This window comes from Eumetopias jubatus, unplaced genomic scaffold (genome assembly GCF_037043125.1).
Source record: "Eumetopias jubatus isolate StellerSeaLion01/CBP00866 unplaced genomic scaffold, mEumJub1_p1.0 scaffold_12, whole genome shotgun sequence".
Classification (NCBI taxonomy): Eukaryota; Metazoa; Chordata; class Mammalia; order Carnivora; family Otariidae; genus Eumetopias; species Eumetopias jubatus.
Genome location: NW_028274818.1, coordinates 66,648,353 through 66,665,270, shown reverse-complemented (window position 1 = coordinate 66,665,270; position 16,918 = coordinate 66,648,353). Strand labels below are relative to the sequence as shown.

At 54.7% G+C, this 16,918-nt stretch overlaps 1 protein-coding gene across 1 annotated transcript in view; it reads right to left on the bottom strand.

Moving 5' to 3' along the window:
* Window positions 1-3,033: 3,033 nt before the first annotated feature.
* The window catches only part of PARP1 (poly(ADP-ribose) polymerase 1), a 37,688-nt gene continuing 23,803 nt past the window's right edge, over window positions 3,034-16,918 (bottom strand). The window contains exons 13-23 of the mRNA XM_028111530.2: window positions 15,825-16,020; window positions 11,852-11,980; window positions 9,693-9,776; window positions 8,292-8,414; window positions 7,735-7,863; window positions 6,615-6,713; window positions 6,070-6,222; window positions 5,110-5,237; window positions 4,380-4,441; window positions 3,688-3,802; window positions 3,034-3,539 (exon numbers count right to left, since the gene is read on the bottom strand). Of these exons, the coding sequence (XP_027967331.1) occupies window positions 3,458-3,539; window positions 3,688-3,802; window positions 4,380-4,441; window positions 5,110-5,237; window positions 6,070-6,222; window positions 6,615-6,713; window positions 7,735-7,863; window positions 8,292-8,414; window positions 9,693-9,776; window positions 11,852-11,980; window positions 15,825-16,020 (1,300 nt within the window). The 3' untranslated portion in view covers window positions 3,034-3,457. The remainder of the gene's footprint in view (window positions 3,540-3,687; window positions 3,803-4,379; window positions 4,442-5,109; window positions 5,238-6,069; window positions 6,223-6,614; window positions 6,714-7,734; window positions 7,864-8,291; window positions 8,415-9,692; window positions 9,777-11,851; window positions 11,981-15,824; window positions 16,021-16,918) is intronic.

The window sequence follows — 16,918 nt, the reverse complement described above, 5'->3', positions numbered from 1 at the left end:
GAGTGCTAGGAGGTAATCCTGAGTCTAGGAGGTGATCCTGAGTTGAGGAGGTGGCTCTGAGTCTAGGAGGTAGTCCTAAGTCTAGGAGGTGATCCTGAGTGCTAGGAGGTGCTCCTGAGTCTAGGAGGTGCTCCCGAGTCTAGGAGGTCCTCCCGAGTCTAGGAGGTGGTCCTGAGTCTAGGAGGTGGTCCTGAGTGCTAGGAGGTGGTCCTGAGTCTAGGAGGTGGTTCTGAGTCTAGGAGGTGGTTCTGAGTCTAGGAGGTGCTCCCGAGTGTAGGAGGTGCTCCCGAGCCTAGGAGGCGCTTCTGAGGCTAGAAGGCAGTCCTGAGGCTAGGAGGAGATCCTGAGTCTAGGAGGCAGTCCTGAGTCTAGGAGGTGGTCCTGAGTGCTAGGAGGTGCTCCTGAGTGCTAGAAGATCCTGAGTGCTAGGATGTGGTCCTGAGTGCTAGGAGGTGCTCCTGAGTCTAGCAGGTGCTCCTGAGTGCTAGGAGGTGCTCCTGAGTCTAGGAGGTGGTGCTGAGTGCTAGGAGATGATCTGAGTGTAGGAGGTGGTCCCGAGTCTAGGAGGTTGTCCTGAGCGTAGGACGTGATCCCGAGTCTAGAAGGTGCTCACCTCCTTGACACAGCCTCCCCCTCGGTGGGTAGTGGACTAACCCCCTCTCTCTGCCATGGGGACAGCAGCATCTAAGGAGTGCAGACAGCCAGGCGGTGGCCTCTTCTTCCAATTCAGCAGACCTAGTGTTTGTCCCCAAGGGGAGACATTTCTCCCTCAGGGCCTTAGAGCTCCAAACCAGCAGAGGGTGGGAAGCCAACAATGAGGGGGTACCAGATGTGGTCACAGTGAGGACTATTCCCCGTCCCCCGGTCCTCAGACACCAGACCCACGCACTGCAGCCGTGGGGGACAGCGACACCCCGCTGTCTTGACCCTACACCATATACTAGATCCCACAAAGTGGACCTGCCTCCATCCAGGGCACTCACTGCTGGCACCACGAGGAGCCACTTGGGGCAGAAACAGTGACGTGCCCAATCCCTCTGAGTCCCCGGGCCGCGGGCCAGCACCGCCCCCAGCCCAGCGGTGGGCAACCTCCTTTACACAAGGGCCCGGTCACCCAGGAGCATTTATGGGCCATGGTGTTTTTCACTTTTCAAAGTGAGTCTCCAAACACGTGCGTTCTTGGAATCTACTGGAGAGGTCAACAGAGCTGCACTGCTCACCCCCCCGCCCCAGACCGGAGGCCATCGAGGGGCATGGGGCACGCTTTGTCACCAGACCGCGCCAAACCCCAAACGACCAGCCCCAAGCAAGTTGCAATTTGAAGGCCTTATCTCATTCCTTAAAAAAACCCACAGACCCCTATATTCTGGGACTTGAAACAGAATTTAAGGGAAGTGACACCACTTCAGGACACACGAAAGCCCTAAGGAACCTCGATGCCATCGGAGTGGCACAGGAGTTAGTCGATAGGTCCGACAGAAGCCATGCCTGAGACCCAGACCTCCGCAGTGACGGACACCACGCCGGGCGGGCCTCCAGCGTGGCCACTAACCATCGGGGTGGGAGGGTGTCTGCTTGCTCAGGGCACAGTGCTGGGATGTTCCGGGCAAAGGGCCCTGGGCCATTGTCACGGTGGTTCCTGCCTCCAGAGAGTGCGACAAGGCAGAAGCGCCAATGAGGATCCGCTGGCTGCCACCATGCAGAGGGACAGGGACACGTGTGGCTTCTGCCTCGAAGGCCGAGACCATGCTCGTGGGCCCCCCAGGGGACCACACGGTCAGCACAGGCCCCAAACCCCCTCCTGCTGGGGTTTCTGTGAAAGGCTTAAAAACAAACAATTAAAACGACCAGAATGCATTTCAGCTACGCCCTGGAATAAAACTTGACTTTAAGTGAGGAAAAAACTCAAATGAAGCATTGTATGGTAGGTTCCCTTTGAGAAGATGTGAATTCAGAAACGCGAATCTCTTTAAGAAATCAGTTGTGATGAAAAGGAACCCGCTGAGCAATCACTCCAACCTAAAAATACTTTGTTTCATCAAGGACCGCGACAGTGATTGCCTTTCTCCGTGCCAAGGACGGTGAAGGAGAGAGAACATTCAGGATGCAGGAAGCCTGAGCCTTGCTGACTGGCCGATCAGGAGTGTGTCTCAGGTCAAAGGCAGCAGGGACACGTCCAGGATGCTGGAGAAAGGCAAGGATGCCCCTATTAGGTGGGGCCCTGAAGTCGGACACGAGCTCAGGCCCCTGCTGGTGCCACCACTCCAGAGTAGCTCCATTCCAACAGCACCCCCTGCTTCTCTCCGCTCTGGAATGCCGTCTGCGCCGCTTCCCTCACCAAAACCCCCACCTAACTTTCAGGTTCCAAGCATCGGCTCACCGTGCTACCACCGTGTGGCCCACGGGTCCCAGGGGTCACTCTGCTGTCCATTTCGGGCTCATCCCCTCTGCAGAGAGCAGTGGTGGCAGGCTGCGTGCTCCACGGACAGTCAAGTGACAAGACGTCCACCGGCACAACACACCCGGGGACCAGAGAAAGTGCACGCACCTCCCGGCGTCTGGTTTTCTGCCGCCCAAACGGGCGCTCCCACAGCAACACCGTTAGCTGCCGGCCATTCTGGGGTCCCACAAATACAGGCACCAAGAGCCCCCCGTAGTCTTTGTGGACCTTGTGCCATAAGGATGAACTGGATCCACCGTCAGCACAAGACCAGATGCACATTACACAAACGGAGAGAATATTCTCGTTTAATCGAGAAGCGCTATTAGCCCCTGGGAGTATTAGCGGTACCATTTTCATCTGGAAGACAAAACTGCTCATGGGAAATTCGGGAATTTCAAACGCAACTTTTAATTCACTGCACTACGTATTCTGACAGCTTCCACACAGAAGCATGTCCAGAAGAGAAAAGCACTGTTTCTAAGGGTGAGGAAATTGTTGTTACTCCTCCTTCTGCTCTCCCCCACAGAACTCACACAAAAGAAGCTAAGATAAGAAAAAGGGACAATAAATGCAAAATAAAAAAGAAAATCTAAGTAGTACGAAATTAGTTTTTATTTTTACCTCAAAATAAATGCTTAACATTTTTCCAAAACCGAAACTAAAGGTGAACACTTAGAAAGAAGGGTGGGTGTGAGTTCTGCATCCGCTGGGGAAGCCGGCAAGGCAGGCAGGCGTTCTGACGCGCGCGGTTCTTCCCATGGACTAGTCTAGACCCCCACCCCCCACTTCTCCTCTATGGTCAGTCAGCAGTTGCAAGGGGGGCCCCTCCCCGTCCCACCCCCAGACCCACACAAACAACGGATTTGGAAAGCTGGGGAAAAAATCGTCTAACACATGAGCAACATTCATAGAAAATCCCTCATCAGGAGATGCCGAGAAGGCTGGCTCTGCGGGTGGCCGCGGGCGGTCTCTGCACCCCAGCCCCCAGGCTGCGCCTCAGCCACACGCCCGAGCTCACCACAGGGACGTCTTGAAGTTGAACTTGAGCTTCAGCAGGTACTTCAGGTTTACCTGAGCAATGTCGTAGACGATGTACCTGGAGGGGACACGTGTCAAGGAGCGCACGGTTTCACAGTGGCCAGAGCACGCACCCCCCCCCACGTCGGTCAACCGGGCACACGTGAGTGACCGCAGCCCCAGAACGTCCCTCTGAGCGGACAGCCTGGCTCCCTTGAAAAGGATACTCGTTATACAGCAGGCAGGTGTCGCTAACGCCAGACGAAATCCCCGTCCCCAGGGGGACTTCCACACCGTCCATAGTGATGCTGGCTGCAGGGTCAGGGGTCGTCTTGCCCAAACCTGCGGAACAGGGAGGACAGAGATTGGAAATGTTCCAAGATGAGATCTATTTTCTGTCAGGTCCATGTGTTCATTTTAAGACATGCACGCATTCCCTACTCTATCCTTCTTCCAGATACAAACCCGTAGTTCTAAATCAAGCTCCCAGGGCACGTGCCTTACTGATTTCGGTAAGAAGAGCAGTGCCCCACCCCTCAGCCCGGATCGTATTTCTGCTGAGCCCAAGTCCGAAGCAGTTATTCCGGCCCGGCAGGTGGAGGCCCTAAATCAGCAGGTGCTCTGTGCTTCAGCGATCCCAGATGCCCAGGGCAGAGCTCCATCAGGGGATGTCCCTCAGCGCTGCCACTGAGAGTCATGTTAAAACCCAAAGCTGATGCCACCGGTTCCTGGGGCTTGAACCGAGACGCGGTCAGCACTTGAGACACTAGCAGCAGACAAGGTGTGACCTGATTTTCTAATGAACCTCCAGCCTTTTTCCAGCTAGCCACAGGCTCGCGGCCTGCTGGGGAGAGAGGATGCCCTCCCTGTGCTGTCCAGAGCGCCCGGGGCTGGAGCAGCACTTTCTGAAACACGGTACCTTTGACGCTGTGCTTGCCCTTGGGGAGCTTGCTGATGTGTGAAGCGTGCTTGAGTTCATACCTACGAGAGAGAGGACCGTCCTAGAAGGGCCTCTGACGACCCCGGGCTCTCAAACCACCAGTCTGATGAGCAGGAGGCCAAGTGAGAACCACCACCCAGCCCACACCCCTGCGCTGGGAGCTCCCTCCCACCCTGGCTTCGGGAAGTGAAGGTGCAGTTCCCGTGAGCGGCCTGTGCCGGCCATCACTGCTACAGGGCTACGTGGCTGTGGCCGGCAGCTCCAAAGGCTTCTCTGCCTGCCCAGGCCATGAACCCCAGGCCCCTGCTCTATTACACAACCCTGCTCTCCGTGTCACAGTGACGGATCTAAGGTGGATGCCCGATGCAGGCAGGACCAACTAGTTTTCTGAAAGGAATCTGAAACCAGGATCGACTCCAGTTTGATCTGAGTTGGTCTCAAACATTTTAACATCTGTGGGCACGCATGTGTGCTAGGGGGCGACCATCCTTTGTGCAATTCAGCCTACAGAGAGGATGGACACTGCCAGTTCCTGAGACCTGGCTGGATTCCTCAGCCCTGCGGCTCCCTCGGTCACTTAACTAGAACCGGTTTCTACCACCGTGGTGGGGAATTTCCAGGATCCCCTCCTGGCCAAGCGGGGCTCTCCTCTGTAGACCCAGCACGTGCGTCCCCAGCAGCGGCCCCAGCCAAGGCCAGGCTGACTCACATGTTCCCGAGGGCGACTTCTCCCAGCAGGATCAGGCCCACAGGGTCTGCCTGGGACGTGCGGCAGTAGTTGGCACTCTTGGAGACCATGTCGGCGAAATAGATCCCTTTACCAAACATGTAGCCTGTCTGGGGGGTGGGGGTGGGAAAAGGGCCACTGAAGACCTTCTGGGGGCTATTTGTGGTGCCACCGAGCTCCTGAGTGCGGACCACGCCGAGGCCGAGCTCAGGGGCCAGGCTGTTCGGACCCCGGTCCCGCCAGGCCCCCAGGGCCGCAGGGAGCTGCTTAACCTCTCTGCACTTGGGAAAGACACTTCACAGGGCCCTTGTGAAAACTGGCCAAGTCCATAAGCATTTAGATCAGTACCCAGCACGTGCAAACACCCCATAAATGGTGGCTCTTATGTTCATGTCCTTCTGTCAGTCAAACGTGAGGTTCAGGGAGGTCAGGGCGTAGGCCCAGGTCACGTGGCGCCAGCCAGCCACCCCTTGCTCCCTCCCCACTTGCTGCAACCGGAAAGCAAGAGGCCTGCAAGACCGCCTCCGAGTGCCCGTCCCGTGGGTCACCTCTACGCCCTAGGAGGTGACGCACCAAGCCCTCCTGTGGGGACAGGGCCTCACTCACGCCCTCCCATGGTTTCCTGAGGAACACCCCGGGGCTCATGGAGGTCCCCCCCACCCCCTGGGGGAAAGCGGCAGAGGCAGGTCTGGACTCAGCTTGGCCCGTGGCCAAAGCCTGTTCTTTGCACATCAACACACCCATCTGCTCTGAGGTTGCCCCGAGGCCTGGACACCTCACTTCTTTTGTTCCAGGAGCTACGTCAGCCGCGTCACCCACAGAGAAAGAGGTGGGGGGACAAGGTGAAGACGCTCTCTGGGTGTCGGCCGTGGCTCAGCTGAAACCTCGTCTGGATAGGGGCCCTGGGCTGCTGCCCCCCCGCCCCCCAAGCCGGCCACCTACCACAGGCGCCTCAGGCGGGGCAATCCGGAGGCCCTGGGACAGGATCCCAGCAAAGTTGGTGGCCCTGGAGCCGTGCCACAGCAGCCGGCGGTTATGCAGCTGCCGGAACGGCTCATAGCGCTGGCTCTCGCCTTCACGCTCGACTGTGAAAATCTGCTCGGGGGTTAAGGGAAGGAGACACAGGAAGCCCTGTTACTCTCACAGCCGGATCCACCAGACACGGCAGAACGGGCCAGCTGTCCCCGAGAACCAGAGGACGAGGCCCACCACGGCACGGAAGGAGGTGGGGTCAGGCGGGGACAAGCTGCCCCGTGCAGGACCCCGAGGCGCTTCGCTGTGCGTCTGCGCATTGTACTTTCTGGTTCTCCAATGAGGCTTTAAGATCGGAAACGAACAAAAAAGATTAGGAAAAGAACACAAAGCCACCCCCAAACCCTTAAGACTAATTTTTCTCCCCACAGTCAGTTCCTCTAGTCATTTAAAGCAAAGTGTCCTTTCCTACCCGGGCCCAGGCTGGAGGGAGAGGGCAGGAGAAAGATTCTTACATCAACAACCTCCAGGTCATACGCGTTGTGCGTGGTCGCGTGAGTGTTCTTAACATACTTCCTGATGGTCTCTGCTTCCTCTGAATCTCTGTCCACCACCTAGAACAACGTCGTGGTCAGAGCGAGGGGGACCCCCAGCAGAGCCACCCAACACGGGGGCCGAGAGACATCCCACAGCCAAGACTGCAATCACCAGCCGAAAAGACCCCATAAACTGTTGGGATTTGAGGACAACCAATGCTCCACATCTTTGAATCCTCAGGGCCCCGCCAGATAACAGTCAATTTGTCAACGTAATCTCTACCACACAAACACAAGTGCGCCACGGGAAAGGCTGTGTTTTCTTCTTTTATATTCTTAGCCAAAGCGCAGAAAACCCAGGAATTCTGGTTTTCTTCACAGCTTCTTAATTCAAAAGCTTCAGGACTGTCCACAGAGAAAAAGCCCTGCACAGAGAACCATGCCCACAGCATTCCCATCAAGAAGGTGCCCCAGGGACCAAACAGTGACATTTGGTGGCTTATTCTACCTGGACCCACAGATCTATGCTCTGTCCTAGTCAAGCAGCAGAGGTTCTTTGCAGTGATGTAAACACCCCATCCCAGGCTCACGGGAACCCAGCCACACCGCAGGGTCCCAGGAGGTGAGATGCGGGAAGAGATCAGGCTCAAGGTCAAGGCAAGCTAGGGGCCGAGGCAGGGTGACTTCTGCCCCAGCATGGCCACCTCAGCCTGAGAGTAGGAATCCAGGCCTCGTGAACTCATTACGGCTTCCACCAGGCACTTCTGCTTCTGAAATGAGCAGGACAAACCTCCTAAAGCTCCTAAGTCTCCAAAATCAGATCCTCTCCAGATTAAGGAAAAATGAACCTTCTGGAAGACCACTCAAAAATGAGTCTCTGTACCCAAGGCCCTGGCTTGGAAGCCTGCCTGGCCAAGGTGCTCATTTCCAGGTGAGACATCCGTGGGTTTCCACGGGCCGTGAGCACAGCATCTGGGAATATGCTGGAAATCTGGCTCCTCGGCACCAGCAATCTGTTTCAAGGAGCTCTCCAGGAAAACGCATTCCAGTTTGGGGACTGCTGTTCTTGGGACGAGCAGTTAGATGGGGGGCCTGTTACCTTAATGTCAGTCTTCAGCTTCTCATAGTTGACATCGATGGGGTCCTTGCTGCTGTCGTCAGAGCCCCCCCTCAGCAGACTGTAGGCCACCTCGATGTCCAGCAGGTTGTCCAACATTTCCACCTTGGCCTACAGGAATAGATGGGAAACCTTGGGCTCGGGACCAGGGTGAGGGACACACATCTAGGTCTGGTAGAGAAAACTCACACACGCAGATAACGATCGGAACAGACAGTGAAGGGGGGCCTCCCAGCCGCTTGGGGACACCCTGTCACCCACCCGTTGCTTGTAGTGAACACTGACGGGATGTCCTCGGATGCCAAGAGGGGGCGTGCTCCCTGGGGGAAGGGAGAGCCAGAAGCTACAAGGCTACAGTGAGAATGGGGTGGGGGTGGCTATCACTGGCGAGGCAGGGAGGGAAAAACCACCTGTCTGGCCTGTGGTTGGTCTCAGATGTGGGAAGAAATCCTACTTCAAAACGAGGGCCCAGAGGTGGGGCCCCTGCCCTGAGGAAGTGACACCCAGCCCCGCACCTCCCTCTGGAAGCCCCGGGGTACCTGCACGCAGTCCGCATTGTTTAGAAGTGGGGGCTTCTTCATCCCAAAGTCGTGGGGAATCAGGGTGTAGAAGCGATTGGAGAGATCCAGGATCTGGGAGTCACTGCTGCCCTGGGACACCGCCTTCGGGGGATGGGACAGAGACCGAGACAGCGAGTCTGACGTGGCTTGGTGTGGGCATGAGCCAGGAAACACAGGGAAAATGTTCAAGACCAGCTCATGTTGGTGTTGCACCGGCCCGAGTGCAGGATCCCCCTCCCCGCGTAAACTTTCACTTCTATGGAGACCTGTGACACCCCCACCACCACGCGAGGTGTCAACTGTAGCATCTAGGCGGTGAGTTCATGTGCACTCCTAATAAAACTCTTTCAACTGTTTCAATGTTTGGGAACTTCTCACAACAAAATGTCAAAAGAGGAAATTCACTGCTACGATTTCTGGCAGCCCACCCTTATCCACGGTCAGCTTTAAGGGAAGGAATTTGCTTTTCTTGCACATGAAGGTTCAGGTGGCCACACACAGGCTAAGTTCCCCTTCCTGCTACAGTGCCCATTTGTGTTCTGTAGGCAGGTGCTCAATAAATGCAGAGATGGAGGAGTGGGACTGCTGTGATGCTGGGCAGGCACCTGGGTGGCCACAGGGTGGTGGAAGGGCCGCAATCTGGCCCCCTGCAGGCCCCCCACACCCCATCCTCAATTTCTGTCTGTGCTGCAGTTGGCTCTGCACCATGGGGAAGGACACTCTCCCGGCCTCTCCACCGGGATTCTGGAACAGGGAAGGGGCCGGGGCTCAGGAGCAACTGCATCTCAGCACCAGCTGGAAGTCTGCCTCCCAGGAGCCCCTCCTCCTTCACAGGCCAGGTCTGCACCTCGGCCCCCCAGGGTGCAGCAGCAAGGCCCCATGAACTGGGGGACCCTGGGGGGTGCCCGGTGAGGTGCTGATCAATGAGTATGAACCAAAGTAAGAAAATACTTTGCTCTGACTTCCTAGTAATTGCAAAATAATTTCAGCCTCTTTATAAAACATTTTAAGTCATCTCTACACCCAACGTGGGGCTTGAACTCAAGACCCCAGAGATTAAGAGTTGCACGCCCCACCGACTGAGCCAGCTGGGTGCCCCAATTTCGGTCCAACTCTTAAGGACACACAAAATCAGGATGTTTTTATGAGGCAGGAAAACCAAATACCTTACTCAGTTTATAGGGAATTTATTACCTATCTGATCACTGAAAACTTGGCTATTTCCTTACTTCTGTGACCACCGTGGCAAGGAACAGGCACTTACCATACTTACAGAACTGAAAAAAACCTCTAGGTCTTCATGCATCAGGGCGTGGTACCTCACTAACCCTGCACCCCGCCCCCCATGGGAGCTGGCCCGGAGCGGTGGCCCCGGCCTACCTGCTGCACCTCACTGAGGATGGAGTACGCTGCCTGGATCTGCCTCTTGCTCAGCTTCCCCAAGGGCATCTTCTGAAGGTCAATCTGAGGAGATGGGGGAATTTTCCCTTGGAAGCTGCTCCATGCAGTGGACCAGAGGCGAGCTGGCGAGTGCCCCCTTGGGGCTCCCAGGTCTGGCTGGCAGCAGAGACCCAGCTCCGTCTGTTGCCCTGCCCGCACCGTGGGGTCTGTGTGAGGGTCCTGCTGGCATCATTTACGGCAGCCATGGCGCCTCCACCCCCACACTCAGTCTGCACTGGCCCAGCACAACTCCCACCTGGTTCCAAAGTAAGGATGAGGGCCAGCCCACATGGCCTTCCCTGGGGCCTCAGAACCGAGGCAGTTCCCAATCAAATTAAGGACCATAAAGTGGTAAAGAATGTCTTTTGAAAGTACAGGCTCCTATACATATATATATTCAAATTAATGCTCTTTTTTAAGCCAGTTACCCTGAAAAGTTACAGGTTTATTCTAGCAATATGACTTCTGCTCATACCTTGGGAATTACCATCAAGATAAGCCGCAAGCGTAGCAGGAAAAGCACGCGATCCACCGCTAGCTCAGGAGGCGTCTACGCTCAGCCTCCATCTCCCACCCAGAAAATGGGGCCACCTTCCTCCAACGGCACCCATGCCCCCTGTGGGGGAGTGGCCTGTGTGGCCTGCGCCAAGCCCCCAGGGCCACCCTGCACCTCCCCACACCCGCAGTGCACAACCCAGATGGAGCTGAGCAAGCGCTGGGGTAACGAACAGGGAGCGGCACCAACCAGGGGCCAGTGGCCATGGCGTCTGATGTGACTGAAAGCCGCGGCACACGCTACTCTCCCCTCAAAGCTGGGAACTCTCCACCCTGAGCGGAGATCTGGTCTCCGCCACAGCTAGGTCTGGGGAAGAAGGTGGGTGAACTATTTCCCGACGAGAGCAGGGTGCATAAAGGAACATTGTTAGTGCGGACCAGAAACTGGCTCTGGGAGCCACCCTGGGGAAGAAGCCATGGAGGTGGCTTGGGGGGGGGGGGGGCAGTGCTCTGAACTAAGTGGCAGCCCTCAACTGTGGGGTTTTGGTGCCGATTTAAAAGAAGACCAGGTCTCCTGGCCGGCATCCCTCAGATCTGACTCACAGGCGACGAGGACAAGAACAGGATTCACTCAACACAAGCCACCCGCCTCCCTGAAGAGAAAGCTGGGGTCCGGCCCCGAGGGAGGTGGAGGGAGGCTGCCCGTCAGGGGAGGAGTGGGCATCCCACTCTCCACACGCCACCTGCAGGCTGCCGGCCGGCCAACTGACAGCACGGCCCCTGGCCTGTTTCCTCCTGGGAAACCACATGGGTGAAGCCAGCACAGGAATGACGCGTCACAGGGAGAGGCCTGGTCTGGTAAGAGTTGAGAAACGCTATGAACCAGAGCACAGGAAGCTGGAAAGAATACGTGGGCCGTTTCTTCTATAAAGACAGAGACCCTCTCCCCCATGCCCCACACGTCTCTCCTGCTCCCACACCCACATCCCTGGTCAGCCCTCCTGACAGAGGTCGGTGTAGGGGTCTCTCTGAACGGGACCTCACAAGCCCCGGCCGTTTGCAAACCCATCAGGGGACCGTTGCAACTCCACACTGTCCTCCAACAGCGGCCGGGAGGGGACCATCCTGCCACTGGTTTCACGCTCACCTCCCGGGAAAGCCGAGCCACATTGGAGAACCCACAGGGACCCCTGGCCTCACCCACGGCCCTTCCCACCCTGCCCCGAGCAGGAGGAACAGGACAAACCCACCCCCCGCCCCCAAACTTCTTAGAAGCAGGAGTTCCGACTGACACCCCAATGCCGGGAGTTCTCCACACTTCGTCAGTGCCACTCGCTTCTTTCACCGTAAGCGGGCTACACTTGCACTCCAGATGGCCCTGGCTGGCCCGCTCAAGAGCCACAGCCACACACGCTGCCATGGCAGCAAGGGGACACGGACCTAGGGGCCAGCTCGCTCTGGCACACTGTCCATCTCACGGCAAGTCTGCGAGCGCTCCAGGCCCCAGGCTCCTGGCTCGGTGTCAGGTGGAAGGACAGGCTGGAGACACGGCTGTCTGCCCCGACCACCCCCCAGCTCGCTGACCAAACGATGAGTGCAATAACCTCGTATTCCACCATGGCTTTCTTCATACTCTCCACGTCGAAGATCATCTTAATGAGCTCCTGCACAGGCTTGGGGAGCTTGGACTTGGTGCCGGGGTTCACTGTCAGCTTCTTGACTGCTTCTTCGTCCTTTAGGGAAAAGAAAACTGGTTAGAGACCCTCTTCAACAACCCAAGCCAAGCGGTGGTGTCTGGGCTGCAGACGAAGGAGCCACAGGATGGGGTACCACCAGCAGCAGAGGCTGAGCGATCAGGGATGAGGCTGTGGTAGCAGGTGCCAGGAACACGGGTCTGCACCAGGAAAGGACACTTCCCGTGAGTCCCCAAGTCCCTGTGGCTACTCTAGACCTTTCCTCCAACCTGCCACTGCAAGCGCCCAGCTCCGTGTTGGCTGACCTGCCCATGGCCCACGCCACCACCCTGGAAGTGCTGGGCAGCCACCAGGGCAAACCATGGACCAAGGGGACACCGGACCAATTCTCCCCCTTTTTGTACTGCCTCACGCCAGGGCCAACAACCTTTTACAAAGTCCCAAAGATCCAAACACCCAGACCCATTTCCTGACACACAGACCTATGGCATGAACTCCATCCTCTACTGCCCCCCCCCCGGCCCCGCCCCATCTCACCGTGGTCACACTTCCGGACGAGCTAACAGCACAAGATTACACTCCTGCTCTCTGGGGAACGCAGGCTAAGTCAGGACCACTCGGCACTGAAACGTCTGAACCCTCCTCACTTATGAACAGGAGTGGAGGGACTGTGCCCTGTCCCTCAGTGTCCCTAGCAACTAGCCTGTTTGGTGTTTGCTTTGAGTGGACACCGGTCCTGGTATCTGTTGAGCTTGCCCAAGCTGCATGCTGGGCTGCAGGCCATGTTCATGCTCCAGGTTGCGGCTGTCAGCTATGCTTCCCATCCCACCACGGACTCTTTAGTGCTTTGTGTTACCGGCTTCCAGCTCCACGGGGAGGCCAACTGTTCATGGTGAAAAGCTTTGTTTAAATGCCATGTACTCTGTGACCCGGTATCTCCCTCTCTGGGGGTAACAACCAGAGATGTACACGTATTCGGTAGCATCTTTACAGATGATTTACAGACCATAAACTACTACCTCTGACCATCTGTGCAGCCCTAACAGATGTTGCTTTAGGACAGTGCACTTGAATTCAGGGGCCCCTGGGTTTGAAAGGAGGTCAGTCTGAACGGAGACATACTACAAGGGCTGAAAACACACCAGATTTCAAAGATTTGGCTTCAAAAAAAGGGGGGGGTGAATATAAATTACTAAGATTAGTTTCATGGTTTCTTTTTGCTTTTCAAAATGCGGCTACTGGGGTGCCTGGGTGGCTCAGTCATTAAGCGTTTGCCTTCGGCTCAGGTCATGATCCCGGGGTCCTGGGATCGAGCCCCACATCGGACTCCCTGCTCAGCAGGGAGTCTGCCTCTCTCTCTGCCCCCTTCCCCAACACCGCCCACGCTCTCTCTCGCAAAAATAAATAAAAATACTTTAAAAATATTTTCTAATTTATTTGTGATTTCTTTTTTGATGCCTGAATCATTTAGAAGTATGTAATTTTGGGGTGCTTAGTGGCTCAGTCGTTAAGCGTCTGCCTTCGGCTCAGGTCATGATCCCAGGGTCCTGGGATTGAGTCCTGCATCGGGCTCCCTGCTCTGCGGGAAGCCTGCTTCTCCCTCTCCCACTCCCCTTGCTTGTGTGTTCCTTCTCTTGCCGTGTCTCTGTCAAATACATGAAATCTTAAAATGTAAGTAAATAATAATAATAAAAAAAAAGTAGTTACTGAAATATCAAGGCCACGTAGGTGGTTGTGTATCTCTATTGGACAGCATCTTCCAGAAGCCGCGGGGGGGGGGGGGGAACAGGGTGCTCTTGACGCAGGGTGCAGGGCAAGACTCCAGTTCTCTGGTGAGGAAAAGTACCCGTGAAGGTATAGAAGTGCTAAAGACATACATCATGATTTTAACTGCACTTAATTCTGCGTGATTATGATTTTGTGTCTTTGTCTTAGAAATTTCTAAAACATTTTTGAAATCAGAAAAATTAACCAGCAGGGGGCACTGCTGAGTCAGACAATCCTGGATCTCAACGTAACCTTACAGACAAGTTCTATTTTTTAAAGACCTCTTAAAGTAATCTCCACACCCAACGTGGGGCTTGAACTCACAATCTTAAGATCTAGAGTTCTTACTGACTGAGCCACCCAGGCGCCCCTAAATTCTATTTTTAATGGTGAGAGCTCTAGATACTCTATAGAGAGCTCCCCATCTGTGACACGTTAGGCCTCAAAGATTGAAAATTTATCTCTACTCATCCATAAATCCCTTTCCTCCTGTGAAATAAATGGACCCCTCCCCCGACGATAAAAGTATAGCTGACCCCTGAACGACATGGGCTCGAACTGTGCGGACCCACTTACACATGGGTTTTTTAAAAAAAGATTTTACTTATTAGAGAGCACGCGCGTGCGCGCACAAGCAGAGGGAGAGGGAGAAGCAGGCTCCCCACTGAGCAGGGAGCCTGACGCGGGACTCGATCCCAGTACCCTGGGATCAATCGCTCAACCAACGGAGCCACCCAGATGACCCTGGATTTTTTTTTTTTAAAGAAGTAGATGAGTGCCCGGCAGCTCAGACAGAAGAACGTGTGACTCTTGATCTCAGGGTTTTGATTTCGAGCCCCACGAGGTGCAGAGTTTACTTAAATTAATAAAAAAATCATGAAAAAGAAGTGTATTTTCTCTTCCTAGGATTTTCTTCCTAACGCTTTCTTCCCTCTAGCTTATTGTAAACTACAGCATACAAAACATAGAACACAAAATGAGGTGAAATAGACCTACGCTATTGGTAGGGCTACTGGTCAATAGCAGATTAGTTATGTTTTAGGGAGTCAGGTTTTATGTGACTTTTTTTTTTTTTTATGTGACTTTTCTACTGCATCACGGGGAGGGGTCAGCACCCCTAACCCTCCATGTTGTTCAAGGGTTAACTGTAACAGATTTTCCTATAAAAACCAGGGTAACCAGCTTGTCAGAACAAACATCCACAAAGGTATCAGCCAAGGGCTAACGGAAGGCTACCTGGTGACAAACACAGGAAGATGAGCCAACCACAAACGTGTTTAATAGAGGGCACCTGGGTGGCTCAGCGTCTGCCTTCGGCTCAGGTCATGATCCCAGGGTCCTGGGATCGAGCCCTGTGTGTTGGGCTCCCTGCTCTGCAGGAAGCCTGCTTCTCCCTCTCCCACTCCCCCTGCTTGTGCTGACAATAAAAAAAATCTTAAAAAAAAAATGTGTAATAGAAATTATCAGGAAAGCGTCTGGGACCCCAAACCACAACCCAGCAGAGCCCAGATTGCTGTAATTCTACCTTGATGCTAGACCAGGTCACACGGTCTACAAGGAAACATGGCGTCGCTAAGAAGCTGCACCTGGAATCTAATTGAGGGAGCAACCTCAAAGATCCCCCTCATGTTCTCAAAAATACTACCACTGTTGTCAGCTGAGCTCATACGTCACTGTGTGGATCTGATCTGTGGAAGGGTGTTGGATTTTATTCCATGTTTTTTGTCTGTTACTGTGACTGTGTGATTTTTGCATGTTGAACCAACCTTGCCTTCTCAGGCTCGACTGCCTCAGTCGGGTGTAGAAATCCTTGTGCGCGGCTGCATTCGGTTTATTACTATGCGGTTAAGGACCCTGTGTCTATGTTCTTAGGGTACTGGGGTGCTCCCCGAGATCTCTGGCTTTGGTGTCAGCTTAACACTGGCCTCCCGTCCTGAGTCGGGAAGTGTTCCCTCCTCTCCTATTTTGCGGGGAGGACTTGGGAAGGGCTGCTGTTACTACTACTTTCAACGCTGGCCAGCATCCCCCTGCAAGGCCACTGGGCCCGGGGCCAAGTTTGGATACTACGGTGCCCCTTCCTTCCACTGGAAGCAGACAGTGTGAGAGCAGGGATTACCTGGCCATAGTCAATCTCCAGAGGGTAGAACTTTTTGGGATACTTCGTGAAGTTCTTGGAGTGCCAGGCATTCCCAGTTTTCTCTTCATACAGCTTCATGAAGTGTTCAATGGCGTCTTCCTTGGATGGGACCTGCTCCAGTTTGTTACTGCCGATGACCGTGCCCACACGGCCCCACGACCTGAAGATCCAGTACCTGCAAGGGCGAGGGGAGGACAGGAGGAGGGTCACACACAAACCTGCGGCTCGGCCACTCACATGTTGGGAACAGTTCCCCTTCCCTTCCATTCCGCTTGGGGGACAAAGAGCTCCAACCCCCCAAGACAATGCTGATGGACACAGAGAGACAAAGGAAACTCTGACACAAAGGACCTTTACTTATGATGAAACGGAGGCTTGGAACTTACTGGACCCTAAAAAGTGCCAAAAAACAGGTTACACTTGGATCTGATAGCCAAGCTCGTGGAGCAAATCCTGGGGCTTATCAACTTTTATTTTATAAAAATGCCCAACTTCACTCCTCAAATAAATACAGCATCATTTTGAAGTCTTGTGCTCAAAAGATGCAACCACGAGCGACGTACTCAAAGACACTAAAGGCTCTGGGCTCAGATCAGAGGCTGAGACGCGACGGGGTTGGGTGGGGTGCGTGCGTGTGCATGTGTGTCAGCGGCATGCAGGCCAAGCCTACAGGGTCAGGCCATCGCTCTTGGTTCCCATGGCAACCAGGGGCCCACACACTGGTACCCGAGGTGCCCTGCTGCTCAGCTTTGGGGGAGTTCCTTTCTCTTGGTGGAAAGAATGAACGATGTAATGCATCACAGTAAAGACGTATCAGAACCTCAAATACAGGGGCGCCTGGGTGGTTCAGTCGGTGAAGCATCTGACTTCAGTTCAGGTCATGATCTCAGGGTTCTGGGATTGAGCCCCGTGTCAGGCTTCTCCCTTTGCCTCTGCCCCTCCCCCTTGCTTGTGCTGTCTCAAATAAATAAAATCTTAAAAAAAAAAACCAAAAACCTCAAATACAAGAGCTGTATGTACTTTTCTTCCTTTTTAAAGATTCTGAGAAAGCGTGAGAGCAGGCATGCATGAGA